At 46.0% G+C, this 22,454-nt stretch overlaps 1 protein-coding gene and 1 long non-coding RNA gene across 3 annotated transcripts; both read left to right on the forward strand.

Annotated features, from left to right (window-relative positions):
• Nucleotides 1-1,212: 1,212 nt before the first annotated feature.
• On the forward strand, nt 1,213-4,348 carry LOC125747629 (uncharacterized). Its single transcript, XR_007399348.1, has 2 exons — nt 1,213-1,403; nt 2,406-4,348. It is a non-coding gene; the product is annotated as an uncharacterized LOC125747629 (long non-coding RNA).
• Nucleotides 4,349-13,009: 8,661 nt separating this feature from the next.
• tmem51b (transmembrane protein 51b) lies at nt 13,010-21,220 on the forward strand. Of its 2 annotated transcripts, none has more exons than XM_049023063.1 (3): nt 13,010-13,365; nt 17,998-18,406; nt 19,801-21,220. In XM_049023063.1, exons 2-3 carry the CDS (start codon nt 18,021-18,023, stop codon nt 20,192-20,194), a joined length of 780 nt encoding a protein of 259 aa, XP_048879020.1. In that variant the 5' UTR covers nt 13,010-13,365; nt 17,998-18,020; the 3' UTR covers nt 20,195-21,220. The 2 variants fall into 2 exon arrangements, with proteins under 2 accessions (XP_048879020.1, XP_048879021.1); XM_049023064.1 differs by lacking the exon at nt 13,010-13,365 and adding an exon at nt 13,372-13,710.
• The last annotated feature ends 1,234 nt before the right edge of the window (nt 21,221-22,454 follow it).

Below are 22,454 nucleotides of genomic sequence, written 5' to 3' on the forward strand. Positions count from 1 at the left end.
TCAGACAGGTTAATACGAGCTTTCGGGTGGGAGGAGGGACCGTAAACGTAACTCAGCTCGTGTGGGTGATGCTTAACAGCTATGCAGCCACATACATGCTGAATCGGTCAACAGGAGCACTCTTTAATTACTGTAGTCATGGTGATATGAAGGAAGAACAAGCTGTATTTTTTCCCGCTTATTCCCTCCCTCTCTGTCCCCATCTTTCTTCTCCTGCAGTTCTATATATTTTTTTCTGTCTTTAGGGTAATAATTTTTTTCTGTGAACCTCCTGCAAGCCCCTTAAACTGACTTCTCTGAATTCTCGACTGGATGCTTCATCGTTTCGGGCAGCCCCTGCTTTGCTCTACCATTTCCTCACACATCCCCCTTAAACACCAGTGGCTCTGATTAATAGCATGACAGTCACGGTAAATAAGAGTCACAACATTTCATGTGTTCATTACAGATATTTCCTCACAGATACTGTGAGAAAAAAACTGAACTCTTTTTACTCCCTTCCCTGCAATAGTGAGGGGGGGCAAATAAGGCCCCCGGCTGAGTCCCCCAGTGCCGACCAAATCACATGTTCCTCTGTGACTGCTGATCCCTCTTCGTGACAGTGACACACATTAATGACATGCTTTCTGCATCTCCGCGCCATCAGCACTTCTGGTGAACTTCCCACAAACCATCTCTCATTCTCCTTAAACTTCAGTTTCTTTGCTCAAAACAAGACAGAAGGGAAAGTCTATATTTCAAATGCTTTGTATAAAACGCTATTTTCTTACATCCCTAGCCTCCCTTCAGCTGTCAGAGGGACTGTGTTTGTTCTACCAGTGTCTGAGCTATGAACTCCTCCTATGAGCAAGAAAACTGCATGAAAGCCCTGAGCAGCAGGCAGACTATATAAAAACAGGCTTGAGTATAATTTGCATATTAAAGATATTGAAAATGATTTGGTTTTTATAGACCTGTAGTATTTTCAATTGTGGCGTTCCCTGCGGTAGATTTCCGAAAAGAATTCTGTTTATTGAAATATTAAAGTTTTTTGAACGTCCAGAATTAAAGACATTTTTTTAGAATTTTGGAATGTTGTAAGAATTAGAACGTTGAATATTTAGGTTTTATAATAGATTTTGGAATATTTATATTTTGTAATTGTATATTTAGAATGACTAAAGCTATTTGTTTTGTTTTGTGGCTATTCTAGTAATCTCTGTACCGCTGTCCTCTGGCAGTTCTGACATATTCCTCTCAGACCCTACACCCCTCCCACCACTGGAGACCACTGTTTTATTTATATCGCTGTGTACTCAGCTGTTCAAATGTTGTTAAGCTGTTTGCGAATCCAGCTTGCTTGGCTGCATAGTGAACAAGCAGAGGAAGAAGAGGGATGGTCATTAGCACTTTCAGAAGATCAGGTAAGCTTGGGCAGTGTACTCACTTTACGAGGGGTCAGGTTTTAAATATTGCACACCTGAAAAAATATGGTTATTTCGGAAAGATTTGGCAGAAGCCCAGCATTTCATGTCTCTGGCAGGTCAGAGCATTAAGATTTCTTGTGACATTGAAAAAAGTCCATCGATGTCCACCCCTCAAATCTCTGCAGATACCCAGTACTGATTTGTCAAGATTCACTGGTCTCTTTGGGCCATTCCAGCAAAGTGGGACTAACTGATAGGGTCCCAGGAAAGGGACGACTTTTCAGTCAAATTCACTCTTTACAAATGTACGCCATTTAGACACTTACACACTTGGGCTCTTTGGACTTTCTGGTACTCACTGTGCAGATGATGAGCTTCTATCAACAACGTGATATTATTGTACCACCACCTAGTGGGAGCTCGCCGGAATCACACTCTACAGCTAGTTTCATGACCACAAATGGGGTCTTCTAGATGTTTCTTTTTAATTTTCTGGCTCATATTGTATGAAATTAACTGGGACAGTACCGTCTTGCCAAAAGAACTGAATCGTGACGCTGACTTGTGGCGTGTTGTAGCCAAGCACTGACCGTCCATCTCAGCATCTGAAAGTGGCATGTGGGGCACAAAGTATAGGGAAGGAGGATCGGGGAGGAGGGTGCGTGGTGGAAAATTTCCCAACTATTTCAAAAATAGGTGCAAAATATCCTCGTGTGAAATGTCAAATGAGTTGTTACAATAAACACTAGCTTCTGGTTAAGAAAAACTGGCATTTTTTTACAACTTGGGCAAGAGAAGACAGGTCTCTTAACTGGCATCTGCTGGTCACCAGATAGTAGAATGAATGTCTCTCCCATTTCCACGACACTTCCGTCTCCCTGCAGCTGAGAAAAGGCCGGGGGGGAGAGGGGTCAGGCTACCTTTTATGTCCATAGCTAAGCGTTACTTTCTTTCTGCTGTCTGTGTAGATATAAACCGGTTTGTTTATGTTCCTCACAGCAGAAAAGCAGATGATGGACCATCAATGAACCATAACAAGAGCTAACATCTGTAAGAAGAGAAACCCCTTAGGCAAGAGGGCAGCCCACAGCTCATGCCCAGGTATAATCCGGCTCACAGCATCTTGGCTGCTATGATGAATCAAACCTCCCAGCTTGCCTCGACCCATTCCAAAGCACTCAGAGCGGAACGCTGTGACACTGCATCGTCCGTGTGAGCCGAGCCACTCACCCGTTAAGAGGTTTGTTTTGGAAGGGCGGCAGTCAATCTCGTGAGAACGTGGCTGAAGAGCTTCTCTGACGCTGGAAAATAGAGAGATGGACAGCAAACTCCCTCGCACGCGAAGCTATCTCCCTACTGGCTGGTCCGCCAGAGAGACAAGCTATCTCCCTACTGGCTGGTCCGCCGGAGAGACAAGCTATCTCCCTACTGGCTGGTCTGCCGGAGAGACAAGCTATCTGCGAAGATGTAAGACTGTGATGGTTCATGTAGGTTGATACTTTACCAGAGGCATGATGACCATCTGGGACATAAAAAAATAAGACCTTTGTTGGCCCCGACTGTTAATCACCTCTGCTGATGAGTGTGAGCACAAGACAGGCAGTAAATCACAGGGCTAATGAGTCTTAAACTCATGGGTTCGGGGGTGGAGATAAGACAGAGATTCCCTGCCGCTGGACGGTCATTATGCCACACAGAAAAGAAAAGGCAGTTGTGTTGTTTGTGCTTAATCTCTTGGTCATACACTAACCAGCATCTTGCCTTGGGTGTTTCCTGATGACTGTGAATGACTTTATACTGGATTATTCTTTACAGATGGATGGATATACTATGGGCATTACTTTAGTATCAAAGTTTGGTCCCAGAGTTAACAGCACGAAGATGCGAACCTGGAGGCCAGCCTCGGGTTTGGCATGTGCTGCTTTATGCAGCAGTGCAGGCTGCTCCTTCAGCCCCTGTGATGTTAGCTGAGTGGAAACCATTTCACCTGTACTGGTAATGCTTTTACACCAAGGCAACACATCTCCCCAAAGCAACATACCAACTTTACTTGTTATGGGTCCTCTAACAAGTTAAACACGTCGCTGAAGGGTTCAGCAGCTCACAGGACTCCACCGCTGTGTGAAGCGCTTGCTGATTTCATTTATGTCCTTTTAGGTATATCCATCCACATTCTGTAACTACTTCTCCTATTCAGGGTCACAGAGGATCTGAAGCCTATCCTGGAGACTACGGGCATAAGACAGGGAACAACCCAGGATGGGGCGTGAACCCATCACAGGACACACTAACACACTATTCCCTCACACATGTACACCTATGGGCAATTTGGTAACGGCAATTAACATCTGCATGTTTTTGGACTGTGGGGGTGGGTTGGAGTACCCATGACATTGGGAGCTCATGCAAGCTCCACGCACATTCAGCCATGGTGGAGACTCGAATCCTACCCCTAGTCAACAGTGCTAACCACTGCACCCCATGCCCCCCCATTAGGTATAATCCAATTGATTATACCTAATATTTTACAAAAATTTTTGATTTAATTCAACTGAAGTGTGTGTCATGGTTTACTTTGTGGATTTGAAAGGCAGCACAAATCTTACTCATCAGAGGTGGATAGTTCAGGTCCATAAAGCAAAAATACAGTCCAAGATTTAGCTTCAACCAACCGGTCGAGTATAATGAGTCAGGCTTTTAAATCTGCACTCTGTTCAGTGATGTGAAATACTATCCCTCTGTATTTCATTATTGTGTTCTGTCTGTTATTATTTATTCTGTTATTACCTTATTCATTCATGTGTAATACCACTAGGATTACATAGACCCAATGCAATACTACCTGTATGAAAGCATCTTTTCGGATGCTGATACCTGGTACGTGTGCAATTATGTTAAGTGTAATAAGAATGTGTGTAAGTTCAATAAATTGAATGAATTTGTATCATTTTGTTTTTTAAATATTTCTATAATACCGGTATTTAGTAACATTTGTTTTTAATGTGATTCTACATTTATTAGATTTATCTTCAGATGGTGTTTGTTATTCATTTATCTCACAGCTGTAACAACGGGATTTCTCTTTAGTCCAATGCCCCCTCTGGCTCAGTGGGAGCTCTCTGTGCTGCCAGTGAGGTCCACTGGCTCTGTGTTCTGATAAGATAAGACTAGGCAGGCAGCCATTACTCAGCTACAGACAGGAGATGGTGTGCGCCTCAGTGAGTTGGGGGAGGGGTGCTTGTATTTGGAAGGTTGGTGGTTCAAATCCCAAAGCTGGCAGAGTGATTTTGCCGGTGGGCCGTTGAACGAGGCTTTCCTCGTCTGATCCTTCTGTTGCAAAAAAGTGTTTCACTTTGGATAGAAACTTCTGTTAAGTTAAATGTCTACATGCTGCGTGAAATAGAGCTTTAAAAAGACATTGATTGATCAAAGCCAGTGAAAAACTACAAGACAGTATTGACCTCCAGTGAAAGACTTTTAATCACCTTGATTGCTCACTCCTTTGTCTTCTGCAGGTGTATTTTCATATATTCCTAATGGCACATTATCAGTGAATGACATTAGGTGAGGATAGGGTGGTTTGCAAGTGGCCACTGAAGTTGGAATATGTCACAAAATCCTAAAGTAACTCTATCGTGCATCCCCATCCTTACTCAGAGACGTGATTTTATTTTTTTGTTTTACTTACTCACCAAATTGTGCTTCAGGCTCCCCCCCCCCCCCAAAATTAAAATGCCAATATAGGTAGATGGGGAGGTGCTGTCCCCTCCTAAAATCTGATTGGCCACCTGGGTCACCTATAGGCTCTGAGTGATTTCTGTTCTGTAGAATGCAGTTCATCCCAATGCACCTTAGTGAGAGAGGATGCAGGTTGTGAATGTGAGGTAAGTACACATTTGAATTCACAGAATGGCATGAATATACATGAATCCTAAAAATACATGAAAGTTGCTGTTACGTTTTTGCTTCCAGTTTTGTGCACTGTCCTGCAGAGGTGGAAAGTTCAGGTCCAGAAAGCATAAATCCAGACAAAGGTTTTGTTTCAACCAACCAGTAGTACATAAAGAGTGACAGTCACAGGCTGTGTCCGAATTCAGGGGCTGCATCCTTCAAATGCATCTAAGAACAGAAAGTGCTGTGAAATGGGACGGTCTGGCCTATGGAAAACTTTCTATTTGCATCACCAGCTGTTCCCACCCTTAGCATTGAGTCATGAAGCGCTGCTCCTATAGCCTAACTAGGACACATCCACTTAACCTCTGCCCCGTGAATATTGGGATATGCCGGGCTGCAAAGGATCCATCAGCAGCGTCCTCTGCAACTCGTCAAAAGAGGGATGCATTTCTGAACCACATTTGAAGGAAGGAGCCTTAGAAATGGGACGGCCTTGTCGCACCTTGTCACACCGGCGTGACACATCGGCCCTTTGATCGCAGCCTTAGGAGGATGCAGCCCCTGAATTGGGACACACTCACAGAGTAAACCTTGGCCTGGATTTCTACTTTCTGGACCTGAACTTTCCTCCTCTGCTGTCTTGCCATCTGAAATAATAGCAACGCTACAAGCAATTGCTTGCTTTTGATTGTGTCATTGATATTCCAGCAGTTGCTCTGCTAATGTAAACAGCACACCCTCACCAGCACCCTCACCCACACCCTCACCAGCACCCTCACCCGTACCAGCACCCTCACCCACACCCATACCAGCACCCTCACCCACACCCTCACCAGCACCCTCACCCACACCCTCACCAGCACCATCACCCACACCCTCACCAGCACCTGCACCCACACCCTCACCAGCACCATCACCCACACCCTCATCAGCACCCACACCAGCACCCTCACCTGTACCCACACCCGCATCCACACCAGCACCCTCACCAGCACCTGCACCCACACCCTCATCAGCACCCACACCAGCACCCTCACCTGTACCCACACCCGCATCCACACCCACACCCTCACCCTCACCAGCACCATCACCCATACCCTCATCAGCACCCACACCAGCACCCTCACCTGTACCCACACCCGCATCCACACCCACACCCTCACCAGCACCTGCACCCACACCCTCACCAGCACCCTCACCCACACCCTCACCAGCACCCTCACCCACACCCTCACCAGCACCTGCATCCACACCCTCACCAGCACCCTCACCCACACCCTCACCAGCACCCTCACCCACACCCGTACCAGCACCCACACCAGCACCCTTACCAGCACCATCACCCACACCCTCACCAGCACCTGCACCCACACCCTCTCCAGCACCCTCACCCACACCCTCACCAGCACCTGCATCCACACCCTCACCAGCACCCTCACCCACACCCTCACCAGCACCCTCACCCACACCCTCACCAGCACCCTCACCCACACCCTCACCAGCACCCTCACCCACACCCTCACCAGCACCCTCACCCACACCCTCACCAGCACCTGCACCCACACCCTCACCAGCACCCTCACCCACACCCTCACCAGCACCCTCACCCACACCCTCACCAGCACCCTCACCCACACCCTCACCAGCACCTGCACCCACACCCTCACCAGCACCCTCACCCACACCCTCACCAGCACCTGCACCCACACCCGCATCCGGAAACCTCCGGGTGACAGTTAGGACAGTGACAAACTCCCTGGGAACGTGAGCCATATTCTGCTGTTATTCCACACTATCTAGCTGGATTGTCTATAATGACAGAAATGCAAACTTTCTAAATGTTAGGTAAGATTTGCCTACTAATTGTCTGTTACCTGTTTAAAATGAATGATATTTTAAACAAAATTATGAAAAATATTTATATATTTAAATGACGCAATTTGCATTTAAATTAAAACTGAAGAATTAACATCAGTGTTTTAGATGCACGCAGAAATGACTTTCTTCATCCGTCAACCTCTTCTGATGAAGAGAATGATATCGGACAGATTGCTGCAGACACATACAGTGACGACGGCAGCAGGAGGCTCCCACTGCAGTTTGGACCCGTGCTTGGTGCACCTAACAGTCCTCAAGGTGGAATAAATGTAATGTCAGTGATATTAAGGCACATTGCTTCAACCTATGAATTTCTAATATGTGTTTGTGTGTTTAAGCCAAGTGTCTCTTTTGGGTTACTTTCTTTGGTTCCTGTTTCAATTTATCAGCACTAATATCAGATAATATCAGAAGTAAACATCAGCAGTTTCCTATTCCAGTAATAAGAGAATGAGGACTCAGAATGGGGGCAAGGAGCATGTGAGCTCCTGACGCTGAATGACCTGATACAATCTGATCATCAACCACATGGGGCTGTTTTTCCAGACCCAGATTAAGTCTAAACCTGAGCAGAATTTTCAGTGATGATTTATGATTCACTGCCAGTGTTGCTATTTCCTCCAGGAATAGGCTAAATCCCTGTCTGGGAATCTGGTCCATATAAAGACATGGTGTGTTAAAATACTTCTCACCTCATAGTGAGGGGAAATGTGCTTCAAACAACATGCAGCTGTGGGTCCAATCCTGCCGGTACTGAAGGTCCTCCCCGGAACTGAACAGGCTCACGGGTGGAAGTGTCTTTTAATCGCACCTACGATAAAAAAGACCATATCCGGCTCCAGTCCTCATGAAGCAGGATTCCGCTTAGCGTTTTAACTCCCCAGCCCCTCCATATCATCACATCATTCTCCTCCATCGCTGTTATTTCTAACTGGTATGCAGATGGAGGTTTTCCAAAGCATGCCAAGGCAGATCATCATGTAAAAGCCGCGGTGCCACAGGCTGAATGCAAAGGGGTGTGGGATGCAGCTCGTCCATCATCCAGCCCATAGCTCAAGCATAACCGAAGAGAGTGGAAGGAAGCTGCAGCCTGCAAAAGCTGGTTCTCCACCGGCAGAGCTACTCCGGACGTTTGACAGTGAGAATCAGAGACTTTTTGGCTGTCGTGGACCACACAGCAAAACATTAGCCATTAATAAAGAAGAAAATATCGCACTGCCAAGACAAGTGTTCTATTCAAAAATTAAATCCTGGAGGCAGTAAAAGTGATAGTGACGGTTAATATTGTTCAATAAATCAGTGACCTCTTTAGTGTTCTAGCTGACAAAACCAGTGACATGAAAAACAGGAATAAATCCTTCCGTCCTGAAATATTATTAGAAAGGCTCAGCGTGTGAGATTTTCCTGCATTACCAGCAAGCTAGATGCCATTGGTCTGACAGAAAAGATCATAAATTTCCCTGAATAATATTGGTAGGCATACAGAAAACATTTTGACAGTGCTTCCGTGATGAGTGATAGACGATCACAATGATGGACACATTCTGTGGGAAAACACACTTTCTGTGTGCAACGCAATGCTCACTGCAGTCATAGCTGACTCAGTGCCAAAGGTCTCACGTATCCCTTATTGGCCTCGGAGATTGAACACCTTCTTGTCAGCCTCTGTATTCACCAGAGATGCCAGGAGGCACAGCCAGATATGTTCAAGGATCAGTCCTGGGAGATACAAAAGTTTGAGTGTGTCAAGGACCCGGGTTTAGCACGAAGGCGTGGCATCATGCAGGCGGGGAAAAGAATGTGGACGACCCACTGGCGGCTCACAGGACAGATGGGAATTTATTAACTAACAGAAAAACACGGGAAACACTACAAAATAAAAGGACCACGAGGGATCAAAATTAAACGGAGATAAATGAAGACTAATTACAAAATGGGTCAGGGCAACAAGGGGTGGGTGGGTAACAAAGAAAACAGGCAACAGCTGAAACTAATAATTAAATGCAGGGAACTCAAACCAACCAAGAAACTAAGAAAACAGAATCTACACTAGGGGAACAACAGACAGGTAAAAACACAAGCATGGGAACAAAGCATGAAACCAAAACCAAATACAAATCACAAGACACAGGAACTAGAAAAACTCATACAAATGAAACACTAGGGAACAAAATACTAAAACGGAGGAAGTGGGATTCAAACAATAGAGGAGTTAACGAGTCATGCGGCCGACAGGGAGCAGGGGAAAGCACTAAGGCTGACAATAGGAGGTACGGGATGAAGAGCAATGCCTGCTGGCCAAACTGGGAAGGGACACAAGAGTGGAGCAACAGGAGCTGATCCTGACAGAGTGACACCAGGTGGGTTTGTAGGGTCCCTGCGTGCTGCAAACTAAAGGACAGGCTGCTTGCAGTTCTGCATCCTAAATGAGAATGACGACGGAACAGGAGAGACAAGTCTGTGGAGACATGGAGTCATTAGCTGAACTGATTTGATCTTTAGTGGCTAAGTAGCGACATTCTGTAGAGTCCTTAGTGACACAAGGTGTCAGTCTGATGGGATCTGGTCTTTATCTTTGGAATTAGAAAGAGCTGTTCACCTCACTCATGCATTACAGGACAGGGAGGCCTGTGGACAAAAGCTAGAAACTGTGCAGCAGTGTGTCTTCTGCATTGATTGGGTTAGCAAAAGGCAGCCAAAGAGCAACTCTGCTCTATGGATCTTTTGTCACATCCACTCCGGTTCGGCAAAACTATGATCAGGATAAGGGATGTTTTCATAGGAATTTCATTCTGTTGTCACAACACTGCCTCAGGAGCCCAGGACTACCACAGCTCCAAACGGCCACCAACCTGCGATCTGCACCACCGACGGTTTGCGTGACGGTGATGGGGGATGTGAGACTCCGAGAGCAACAGGCCATCATCCTGCCTCCTCAGGAACAATGGCGTATTGATTAATTCACCTTGCTATTCCAGCAAGTTACACAGCCACCATTAAGACATGGGACCCGGCCCTGCTTTTCAGACTCATCCTCATCGCCAGCTAAAATAATAACAACGCAGACTGAGACGACGGCATTTTTCTGTTCTGTTTGTTTCCAGAACATTTTCGTCAATGTTAGTTCTCTTCTCTTGGTTAAACACCAGCAACCCAAACAAGACCGGCAACTGTCCCTACAACCCCCTCCCCTTCAGCCTACAGGCAAGCAGAGGCTTGTATGCAAGATAAACTCCTGGCTTAAATCAGACTTCCTGTGTGCCTGTGAGTATATATATCAGAGTTTCTCTTTCCCTCAGACTAGTCAGGCTATTTCATGAACATGAGCCATATTAAGTATCACGTACCTTGAACTTTGCCCCAGCTTAAAGCAACAAACAGCCAAGATGACGAACGGGGGAAGGAGGGTCTTGGCCAGAGTTCAGCTCATATTGCGGGTGTGCTTACACTGTCATTGCTTTACAAAATGTCCGAACGTGAGTGACTGATGTGTGCTGTCAATCACTGTCCTAGCTAATAGGCACCAATATGGCAGCCCATCAAAAGTCGACTAAGGACATTGTAATCCCTCCCACTGCAGCCATTACTCCCATTGCTACACAAAGGTTCATGAGAGATGTGTGTTTACAGATAATTTGGTCTGGATTTAATTGTTTTTCGTGTCTGTGTGATTGATTAGATGGCATTCTTAATTTTCTTCCAGCAGTAGTACATATCTGCCACTTACTGTATGTTGATTTCTGGTTTGTTTTGGAGAATATAAAGTGTCTGCATCTGTCTTATATACACCGGTGTGGACCTGCCCTCCATTCAGAACTTGTACATGTCCAGAGTCAGGAAATAGGCAGGAGCATCACTGCAGAGCCATCACACCCTGTACACAACCTGCTGGAACTCCTCCCCTCCGGCAAGCATTACAGAACACTGTATGCCAAAACAGCCAGACACACAGACAGCGTCTTTCCACAAGCCGTCACTCTCATGAACATTTAAGTATCAAGAATAATGCCTGTCCCATAATCTGCCATCACCAAGCATCCACTGTACTGTTTTCGCCATATGTCTGTCCTGTTTGAGTTTACTGAGAGCGACGGAAAACCGGAGACAAATTCCTTGTATGTGTAAACAAACTTGGCCAGATGGGCTGATTCTGATTCTGTCTGAAGAATCCACACTTAATTGCACAAAGGCGTGCGAATCACAGATTTCAGTGGCCTGTGAATCACCTTTGGGTGGCCACTTTGGCTTGTCACCTCCTGTTTACTTCTTTTTGTTCTGGTCTTTAAAACTAGTCAAGTAAGTTATTCTCCTGAGTGTCGTCACACAGCTTTTCATTAATGCAGGATATGTTTAATTAGCTTCTACACAATGTGAAATATTTCATTGTTGAGGTTCCAGTTTTTCTCTTCCTTTCCCCTCCAAAATAATGTTATTTTTGCATATTTAACGTACATTTCTGTATAACCCACCCCAGCAGAGCATTTCTATGTCCTTCTGTTCATCCCTTTATCATTTCCTGCCAACATCATCTGCCTGTCTGCTTGTTCCTTTGTCCGGTTCTTTTCTCACAACGATTTATCCAGTCAGACATGTGATCTAGACAAAACAGCAAAAATGTCAATGAACAAAATGAGTCAAATGTTTACAAATTTTACAAGGCATTTACATGTTTTCAGAGTAGGCTTTGTCAAGCATGCAATCTCCCTATATGTTTTGTTGATTTTCCATTTCTGTCTCCATGTATACATAAATGTTTACTTGGCTTTGGGTTCTCGTGATCCTTCAATGACATGTTGACAGGATTTTAATCAGGTTAATTCATGGCGAATGTGAGTAATTTGAAAAAAATAAAAATAAAATACATGCATAAGGACACGTCTCTTTTTAAAACTATGACTGTAAGAAAATAAAAATATTTTTGTGTCACTCATTGATTGTTTCTGCATACTGGAGGCTGGACCATATTGCTTTTTCTCCCAGTAAGTTTTTTCCAGTGCCTTTTCCACAGACTGGGAGGATGGATGGCAGCCCCAAGCACCATCAAAATCAGTCTTGACGGTTCACTGCAGCCTCATAGATGTGACAAACACCTGTGTTTTCTTTTTTTTTTTTTTTTGGGAGGGGGGGGGGGTCCGCACTTGGTTAAGGGAGTGAATACCTAGTTTACAGGAAGTGTTTAGGTTCCGGAACATGGTCTCACCTGAATGTTGCATTTTTAAAACCTGAGTGGGATTCTGTTGATGTACCTTTGAACTAAGCTATTTGCTCATGTCCTAGTGAATTATGACAGAGGGCGGTGAGTGGGTCAGTGGGCTAAGCCTCAGTGCCACATATGCTCAGAAGGCTGCTGGGTCAAGCCCCAGCCTCAGCAGGACAGTCACATGACCCCTGAGCAAGGCCCTTAACCCCCCGCTCCAGGGGCACCACATGTTGGCTGACCTTGTGCAGTGGCCCCCAAGCTATAGAGAGCAAGTTGGGGCAGGCAAACAGAAGAATTCCAATGTACTTGTGCAAATGATAAACTGAGGATTTATTTTTTTTATCAGCACTCTCACTTAAGCTGGGAGACAGAATTAACATGAAGGCAGACTACAGATTCACTCCTTCCCAGTCCATAGGAATCAGCATTTATACGTCTTGGGAGTCCATTCCCTAGTCCTAGTGGGACTAGCATGTTGGAGAATCCTTTTTAACGCTTGGGACACACCAGAAAAATCCACCTCGCACCATCAAGTGAATGGCTGTAGACCTCAGGCAGGTACAGTGGAAACCTGTAGCAAGTCACGTGTAATGTATATACATTACACATAATTCGCTGTGCCTGTCACAGACATTTCTAAATGCCATGAAACGATGACTATGTGGGTGGTGTGGCAGGAAGCCGACCCGATCCCTCTTAATCACTCTGCGCTTTCCCTGCGTACTTTGCGCATTCTGCGCACGCCGAGTCCGAGGGAAACCGGTTGTCACGTCGCCTTTTGCCATTTGTATGGCAGTCGGGAAAAGTTCCCGGCGTACAGCATTACAGGCTGATTACACGAGTAAAAGCCGAGAAACCGGCGGCGTTAGTTGATCCACAGATAAGGGGCAGAATCGTACAACATCAGATGGTATTTGTGCGTTAAAAACGGGGGCTGTATTGGGAGGAGACACTTCGAAGGAGACTTGCAACTGCGGATCTGTAAAGGTAAAAGGCCGCCTCCCTCACCTGTACGCCTTTCTGCCGCTCTTTATTCAACAGAGATTAAACTTTTTAGTGTCGCTTATATTAATGTATTACTATGGCAGGATAAGCCAGATCTAATTAATGCTGCGGATTCGGTTTCGGGTGAAAGTTGTTGAGTTATTTTAGTGATCCATGACTTTTATAAGTATAAATACCAGACTGTTGAATGAAATCAAGTCCTGGAGTCTAATTCCCCGTCATGTTGGAGTCCAAAAGCATTTACTGCGAGAGCTGAATCGCACCTGCCTTTTTCATGCAGTTTTACACGTTTCATTGCGATGTGTGGAGACATAATCACGGCAAATGGTAAAGTATATCTGCGATCGTGTAGGTTATCGATTTCGTGCGGATATTATCTTTGGATGTGAAATTACTTTCTAAAATCCTGTATTTTGCCGATTCCTTTCCACGGTGTATATCTTCAGTAAAATTTTGTGCAGTTTTGCTTTAATACAAATAAAAATATTCAAATCTCATTTGCATCAATGGCTACACCTGCGTTTTGCAAGTCGAAGAGGATCGCTGCTTTTAGGAGATCAAATCACACTTTGGTGTTTTTACTGAAGTCGATTTAGTTCAAATATTTAATGCCTTCCAAACTGCCCTGTTTTAGATAGCGTGGACTTATGTTTCTTGTGTTGTTCAAGGTGAATAATATATTTGATTATAATCAAATATAATTAGTCTTATAAAACTTCCTGTGGCTGTGATTGTACATGAGCGAAACGTGTACCCAGCTCAGGCGTAGAGCCGAACTTCGTGGCAGTTTAGGGATTTCCTCCATGTTAACGTCCCCGAAGACACCTGCCTTGCGATATTTTTGGGGGGAGGGTGTGTAGGTCCTTCCCCACCAACCCACCGATGCCCCTGAGCGTGACGTGGAAGTTCAGCCCACAAGGGACTAAATCTGAAAGGGCCATTTCATGGTCTGTGAACTGAGGTGCCTAATTTCAGGATCGGACTTCGGACTTAGCAGTTGTAACTGTTGGATGTATTTTCTTACGACATCTCTGAAACAGACTGTATATTGTACTTGTGATGATTCCACATGGAGTTTGCATGTTCTCCCCATGTCGTCGTGGGGTTTCCTCCGGGTACTCTGGTTTCCCCCCCACAGTCCAAAAACATGCTGAGGCTGATTGGACTTGCTAAATTGCCCATAGGTGTGCCTGTGTGAGTGAATGGTGTGTGAGTGTGCCCTGCGATGGGCTGGCCCCTCATCCTAGGTTGTTCCCTGCCTCGTGCCCATTGCTTCCGGGATAGGCTCCGGACCCCCTGCGACCCAGTAGGGTAAGAGGTTTGGAAAATGGATGGATGGATGATTGCACATCTAGTGCATGGTTTCTGTGAATGGGAGAACTTCTGACAGTTAAGGGTTTGAGGAAACAACTAGGGGATTATTGTAAATGTAGGTTATTTTTGGAAAATAAATTTGTGTTGGTGTAATTTGAATGCTGAATATAACTGGCAAGGTATCTATTCTGCTGTGACCTACTTTGGTGTGCTCCCTGGTATGCAAAGGTGGGAAGTGGCATGGCTCACATGCCAATCTGCCAACCTCTCTTTGTTTGTTTTTTTGGGGGGGTGGGTGGGTGTCAGATTGCTCCCACAGCTATTGCTATCTGAGAGAGGTTACAGCATTGGTATTCAGTTTCATTTTTGGTGTGTGTATGTGTGTGGTAACCATCTTGATGTGTCTTGATACAGTGGAGGGAGAGGCAGGTTACGGCAGGCCGCTACTGAATTTCCACCTTAACTGTGACCGGCATGTTTTTCAGCATTGGTGTACCTTCCAAATCTGACAGAAAATTCACGCGAAAAGCAGGAATGGTCACAAGGGTGGGTGTTTGTGAACCCAGAGACTTGGGTTCTGCGGGATGGACCAATTTTGTAGGCAGTGGTCACTGCTGCAGTCGGGTCTGCTTAAAAGCACCTGGCGTGTATTTTAATTTAGACTTAAGTGCTAGTGAGATTTCAGTTGTTGTTTTCCTTTTTTTTTTGGTGGGGGGCATTTAAGGCTCAGAATAAAAGCCTACTTCTGACTGATAAGCAGTCAGAAATTATGGATATTAGCCTCTGTTGTACATTTGACGACTTGTTCGTAACAAAATCAAAAAAGGGAGTTTGAGCTGCAATTTGACAGGCGGACCTTTAATCTTTTTCAGATGGGTGCCTTTCTGACAGCACTCTGAGGCCTGAGAGCTTCCCCCAGCTCACGAGAGCTTCAAAGCAAACTATTTTTAACTGGTGTCTGGCAAAAGTCTGGTTGTTCGTAATCTGGTAATCTTAGGTTGCGGTTTCTTGGAGAACTGGGTGTAGCTATTGATTATTAATTTAAAAAAAGGCATTGCGTAATTGTCACTGAGTGGCTTCCGGAACGTTTCTCTTCATCATAAGACACTGTGTAAATGAATGTCAGCCAGTCACCATCCTGCTCCTTCATTTCGTTCTTGTATGAGTTTGGTTCATTGTTCTTCGTGGATTTGGAATAGTAGACGTTTCAACTTGCCTCCGTTGACCAAACGGCAGTCCCCATGTTCCATATCAGATCCATTTCCTAAGTCTGTCTTTAAGTTGAATTTGTAAGTAAGCCTGAAAAATAATATAGTACTAAGGTTTATTATTACTGTATAATTAACTAAACACGGTATCATGCGATACCTTGAGCCTATGAGCTTATGGCAGTCTGTTCTTAAGGGCGAGTCTTGTGTCTTTAAGTCGGACGGTCTTAACCTGGTGACTCCTTGTATATGCTGTTGCTTTGCATTCTGGGACATGAGGAGGAGATTGGTGGGGTTAACCATGATTGGATGTGTGTGGGCCAGCTCATAAGACTGGAGGAAGGGAGGTCAGCAGCTAGAATTGTTGCCGAGTGGTTAATCTCTGAGGAATGCGCAGGGAATGATTGTACTTGCAGTAATTCTTGTCTCTAGGGGGGTGCTGTTTGTAACCTTGTTGGTGTCTAAATGCAAGCCAGTTTTCCTTGTTTGTTTGCCTTTAAGAGCCCTGTGCACTATATCAGTGTGTTGGGAGTGTCAACTGGTGGATTGGAACGTGGGTGAAAGTACAGGTGGTGCAGGAAGGGCAGTGTCACCGTGGCAGCTGGGTGTGTAGCCATGGCGTTAACGTAACAGGGTGCTGACTCCAGATGGCTGCGTCCTCTCATTGCTGTTTCCTAGTGTTTTTACTGCCACATGTCAATCTGAACTAATCCTAACTGGTATCAAACTGGTTCATGTATGTGCCGTATCTAAATCAAATAATCTGGGCTTTTTAATTCCCTTGAACCATCAACAAGTGTAACGGCACAAATCAGACCTACCCGTCTAAGGGTCACACAGCACACAGTCAAACCTGAGACTTAAATGGCCTTTGCTCAGACGAAAAACACAATACAATGAGTGTACTGTCATTCTCATGGTAACAGCACATCTCATGTGGTTAATAAGTGGTTTGTCCACTAGACTATGAAGTCTAAATTAGACGTACAGTTTAAATTAAATCAGATAATAGATTGTGACCCCAGTAGTGTTATTGCTTGGGTGTTGGGAGTGTGTTTTACTGTCATTTTTATGTTGACAGTCAGAACAAGCCCTGGGCAAACCACATTAAACTCGTGGATATGGTTCATGTGTTTACAGGGAACTGGTCACCACTCCCTTCTCTGGACTCCAGGCGAACATAAAACAATTCTCAAATCTGCTTTATAAATATAAGAAAAAAAACACGGCTGAAAACAGAGAATGGGGGAAATGAGTCTCACAGACAGTGTCTGACCCCAGGGTCCATGACTACAAGAGCTTTAAGTGGGATACACTAGATATCGGGTTCCACGTGAGGAGAGATTAAATGAGTTTGGATGCCCAGAACACCACATTCAGGGGATAAGCTTGTTCAGAAGTTACCATGTGCCTGTGAGGGGTTTACTGCTCTCCGTGCCTCTCAGCCACATGTCAGAGACTTTCAGAAGAAACCTACCCCAGGCAGTTAGCCCACATCTAAAAAATAAGAGGTGGTCTCAAGGTGGATGAGCAACACAATGGCACAGGACGGAATAGGCATGACAAAGTGATTTTTGTGGTGATACGTCAGGGAACTACAGGGACTGGCATCATCGCAACCTTAACAGTGAAGGGGATGTGTAGGTCTGACTCTGCTCCTCTGCTCCTCAAAACGTCAGGTAATCTTTATGCCAACGCAAGCATTTCTTGATGTTTGAGGACAACATGCTGAAAACATCTCCACACCTGCTAGTGTCAACCTTTTAAAGGCTAAACTGGTTCCACTGGCCCTCATACCTGGATGGCCTGATGTACGCGCTGCTGCCCCCGGTGTTCGGAACCATGACTGTGCAGGAAGTGAGGTGGTGTTTTTTGTGGCTCTGTTCAGTTGGTAAACGGGGAAGTTGGGGTTACCTGTGGGTGGATTTTGGCCAAGGTGGTGGATTCAGAACCCGATTGTGCGGATCCACCAAGAGCTTGTGACTGCTGGTTCTGCCCCTGTCACAGGACCTATCATTTTGGACTTCAGTATATTATACTGTGATTGCATGTTTTGTGTGATCTGCTGATCATCTCTTCTGTGTCTCACCAGACAGGGGGTGTGGTCCATAGCCCATGGTCCGGACGGGCCCTGGGGAGGGAACGTCCTATAGGGGGCGTAACCACCCTCCACACCACTCCGTTGGTGGCCACAGCTCTGGCTCCCAGTATGCACTCTGCACTCTGGGAGTGGGCCTCGTCGCCCTGGGTGTGGTCATGATCGTGTGGACTGTGGTGCCCACAGAGCCTGTCTACAATGTATCAACCATCAAGCCCTTGGATGGCAGCCAGGACTCACGAGGGAAGACCTCATCCATAGCCTTCGTGTTGCTGGCCGTGGGTCTAGCCATGTTGCTTCTCGCCATCTGTCTAGCTCTGAGGAACAAGCGGCGCCAGAGGGTCCGGGATCCTCATGAGACAAACTCCCGCTTCCTGAGCCCAACTGAGGGAGCAGCAGATGCGTGAGTGCTGCCCCCTGTCTGTCAGGAGGTCTTTTTTTCCCCCTCTCATTTTCACTTTTTAGAAGTCTGTTCTCACTGATAATGACTGGAGGCTACAACCCAAGGAAGGATGGTTTAAGGCTGATTTTCTGCATGAAAGCGACGCCATAACTATGGCATAACGGCGTGTACCGCCCCAGAAATGTAACCACACGTCGCAGCATCACAGACCACAAAAGCTGTGATTGGTCTGATTGGTAGCATTCCTTTTATTATGGGAGTGAGGAAAGTGTACATCCCAGGTGTATTTATATTGCGGATTGAAAGTGAAGTGCTGTTTATATACGGCATTAAATAACCCCCCCACCCCTTGCATCGTAGCAACAGGTCTACAAAAGTCTGGATGACGGCGCCAATTTCACTTGCGTCTACTAGGTTTACTTGTATTTTACAAGACTTACAAAAGTAAAAAGTAGCATAGCATGCTAACTGTAGAAGCGAGAGTGCATAAAAAGTGGCTTTGTAGCAGCTAGACTTTTTTCCAAATTTGTTTACAGGAAGTTTGGAGCAGCACAAATTCAACCAGAACTCGATAAATTGATTATTTTTTCAGTGTTTCAACTTTGTGATACAACAAATGAATATATTGCAGGGTAGGAAGGCAATGAATGCAGCATCCAAAACTATGTATCACTTAGTGTTTTGGTGGTGTAATTGCTGACTGACACAGACACACAATTACAAATGCTCGCAACGGCGTAGGTACGACGCAGAAACATAAATCAGGCTTTAGAGCAGGGGTCTCCAACTCCTGAAGAGCTACTGTCCAGTAGGTTTTCTATCCTACTTGGCTTCAGATGACTCAAACCTGTTCCTGGTATTTACCTGAGAGCAGGTGTGGCTCATCAGAAGCCAGGTAGGATAGAAAACCTACTGGATAGTAGCTCTTCAGGGCCGGAGTTGGAGACCCCTGATTTAGAGTGACGGCTTTGTGTGACAGTCCACACTCTGGACTGAATAATGGGGGCTAGACTGGTCATAAGCTCGTTTGCTCTTGATGTCCAAAGAAAACAGTCTAGATTTTTGGCCTCATCTGTTTATTTCGGGCCAGGAATGTGAGAGTCTCGGGCATCTTTGACGACTTGCGCTCTATACTGAAAACATCGCCGTCTCCAAATACGATGTGAATGACTCTCATCTACATCCAGCCTGTCATCAGTGAGATACTTCACAATTAATTGAAAAATACAGAACATCTTCTTGACTAAGAAATTACAACTCTACAGACTCTTCCAGCCTCTAATTTAGTATTTATAGTCTGTAGATTTGTTGTAATTTCTAATATAAAAGTCCATATTCTTAGCCATTCCCCTAGTCTTCAGAGAGGAGAAATGCATACTAACGTGTCTCCACAGGATGGAGGAGGCCCCGAGCTACGACGTGCCCAGTTATGAGGAGGCTGTGGGCAGCGGGCAGTACCCAGTACGGCAGAGCAACCTCCGAATGAGCTCCTCCCAACTGCCGTCCTATGAGGACCTAGTGGCGGCCGTCCAGAATGAGCCCATGCTCCAGGAGGCCCCTGTCCCAGCCCCTGTCCCAGCCCCAGCCCCCACCCCCGTCCCTGCCGCAGCTCGCCGCAGTAGCCGTTCCAGCCGGCTCCTGCGCCCCCTACTGGCTCGGCGGATCAAGTCTGAGAAACTAAGCCGAGAAATGCACCTCGACATCCAGTGCTTACCGCCGGGGGGGCAGGGGACCATCGAGCCTCTGACCCCCCCTCCACAGTATGAGGAGAAGATGCCCGAGCTTTGAGAGGCCTCGATCGGCCCTCCTTCCCCGTATAAGCAGACACCATCCTAGAGGGAGGAGCCAACCCTGACATGCAGGATGCTCTGATGATCTCTGGGACACCAGTGGCAGATCCCAGCAAAATCATTTCAGATGACAGAAAGAACTGAACAAGACCGGACTGAGCTTCTCAAACAGATAGTGCCATGGCTTCCCCAGTTGGTCACATCTCTTCATGTTATAAGATGCTGTGAAGCGGCTTCTTGCCGCCGCTCGTGCTTAACGTTACAGGTGCCTGCGAACCCCAGGAGAGGGCGATCTGGTGGACCGAAGTCTCCAGTGTGCCGTTTGAGCCAGCGTCCAGCCGACTGCTGTCCTCTTCGTGTTCTCAGGATAACTGATTGGCGTTATGACTCGTCCGCTTTTCCCTGACATCGTGGGAGCTGGATCGCGGGGAGGCTGGCAGGGAGACACGGAGCAGCGGGTTGTGGGTTTGGGGGTTAACGGCAGGGACCTGCTTTCTCACAGACCCAGGGATGGTGGCACTGCTGAGAAAGAGGACTGTGGCGTATGCTGTGTCTGCGTGGCCGTGATCCGAACACCAGCTTCGGACCAGGGTCATGCAGCCCGGTGTCCTCACCATGAGAACCACACTCCACTGTCAGTATAAAATAAAATAAAAATTGTGGGTGCTTCTACTGATGTTGATATCTCACTTTGGAAAATGTTAAGCTCAATCTGGCTAATATTATGTTGTCTTAATGTTCAGAACCACAGCAGGTTGTTCAGCATGAGGCGTAGATTTTAAGTGTGAGTGTAATTGTGCATGCTCTGGTTAAGGTACTTAGACAGTATGTTGTGATATATCTCTACAGTGAATCGCCTTGGATAACTTGTATTAATCCTGGAACTTGTCAGATTTTTTTCTATGGCTAGGGTGTACAGCAAATTTGATTAATGATGCAAATCGCTAAGCAACTTATGTATTTATTTTCTAGAAACTGTTTGTTTATTAAAAAAAGATTTCTCTGGAATAAAAGGAGAATAGAGTCTGTCTTGTTCAGGTTTGTTTATTCTGTCTGCCTGTGCTTTGCTTAATGTCACGGTTTAAGCCTGGCTTTTGATATCACTGTGTCTCTCTCCTAGGTCGTTAAAGGTTGTCTTTCACGTGTCGCTGCGGGTGACTGTGTACGTGCTGGTTTGCTCAGCTACTGAATTTGGCCGTTTTCCTTCCCCTGCAAGACCAGCCACGAATGAAGACCCTAGACTGAAGTGTGCTTTGTGTTATAAGCTATTTGCCTCCCTCTAGTGGTCATATCAGGTACTCAAAACACTTCAGTAATTGCAGATGAACTATTGACTCCAGTTACTTTGATTCTGGTTTCTGCATGACAAACTGTCAGTGACAGACTGGTCCTGTGCTCATTGTTGACTTAAGGAAGCTTTGTGCTCGTACATGCTGAGTGGACTGACTGAAGCCCTTGTCAGTGCCTTCACAGCATGTTTGAATCACCTGCTCTGTGATCCTTCACCTTTGATTCTTGAGGTTGTCACTCTGGGGTCCGTGATCAGAAGCCTGCTGGTTCAAGCCCCAGCCTCAGCAGAACAGTCACATGTCTTTGAGGCCTTCAGCCAGGTCCTTAACCCCCAATTGCAGGGGTGCTGCATGAGCCCTGTGCTGTGAGACCCCCCCCCCACCAAGCTATGGAGAGAAAGATGGGGCAGGTGAAGGGAAGTGTTCCAATGTACCTGTACTTGTGCAAATAGCAAATGAAGAATATATCATTCTCTTTCCTGGAAGGTCTTTGGGGGTTCATCACATCTCTAAACACCATGTAGCCAGGACAGATAAACAGGTAGGTAGTACAGCCCACTGCCTGGCTACTTATTTCCTGATCATTCTTTATGCCAAACCAGTTGGAGAACAGCTGTGTAGGTGTCTTGTTGCGTATGCTAAATCTGTGGTTCCTGGGAAGAGGAAGCTAAACCTGCCACAGTGACTGTTCTGCAGGGTTGGCCTGTTTGGTGCAGGGGTGACCGTTCTTATCCGCAAAGGGCCGGTGTTTATGCGTCTTTTAGAGGACTGATTGGCTGAAGAGTCCTCACACCTGGGTTTGAACAGCTGACCTAAAGGTTATCTCAAAAAACTTGCACACACACCGGCCCTTGGCGGATGAGACTGGCCACCTGTGGTTAAGTGGCTTAGCAGCAGACTGAGTGCATTCAATAAGTCCACCTGACAGAAAGTAGTATAGTCACGCCACCTTATTGTGATCTGTGGTGA

The sequence above is a fragment of the Brienomyrus brachyistius genome, chromosome 8 (genome assembly GCF_023856365.1).
Source record: "Brienomyrus brachyistius isolate T26 chromosome 8, BBRACH_0.4, whole genome shotgun sequence".
Classification (NCBI taxonomy): Eukaryota; Metazoa; Chordata; class Actinopteri; order Osteoglossiformes; family Mormyridae; genus Brienomyrus; species Brienomyrus brachyistius.

Bases quoted from the DNA above. Each gene is read 5' to 3' on its own strand.
- tmem51b (XM_049023063.1), top strand. From the start codon at position 18,021: ATGGTCCGGACGGGCCCTGGGGAGGGAACGTCCTATAGGGGGCGTAAC. The intron at 18,407-19,800 runs GTGAGTGCTGCC...GTGTCTCCACAG, and splicing joins ACTGAGGGAGCAGCAGATGC to GATGGAGGAGGCCCCGAGCT.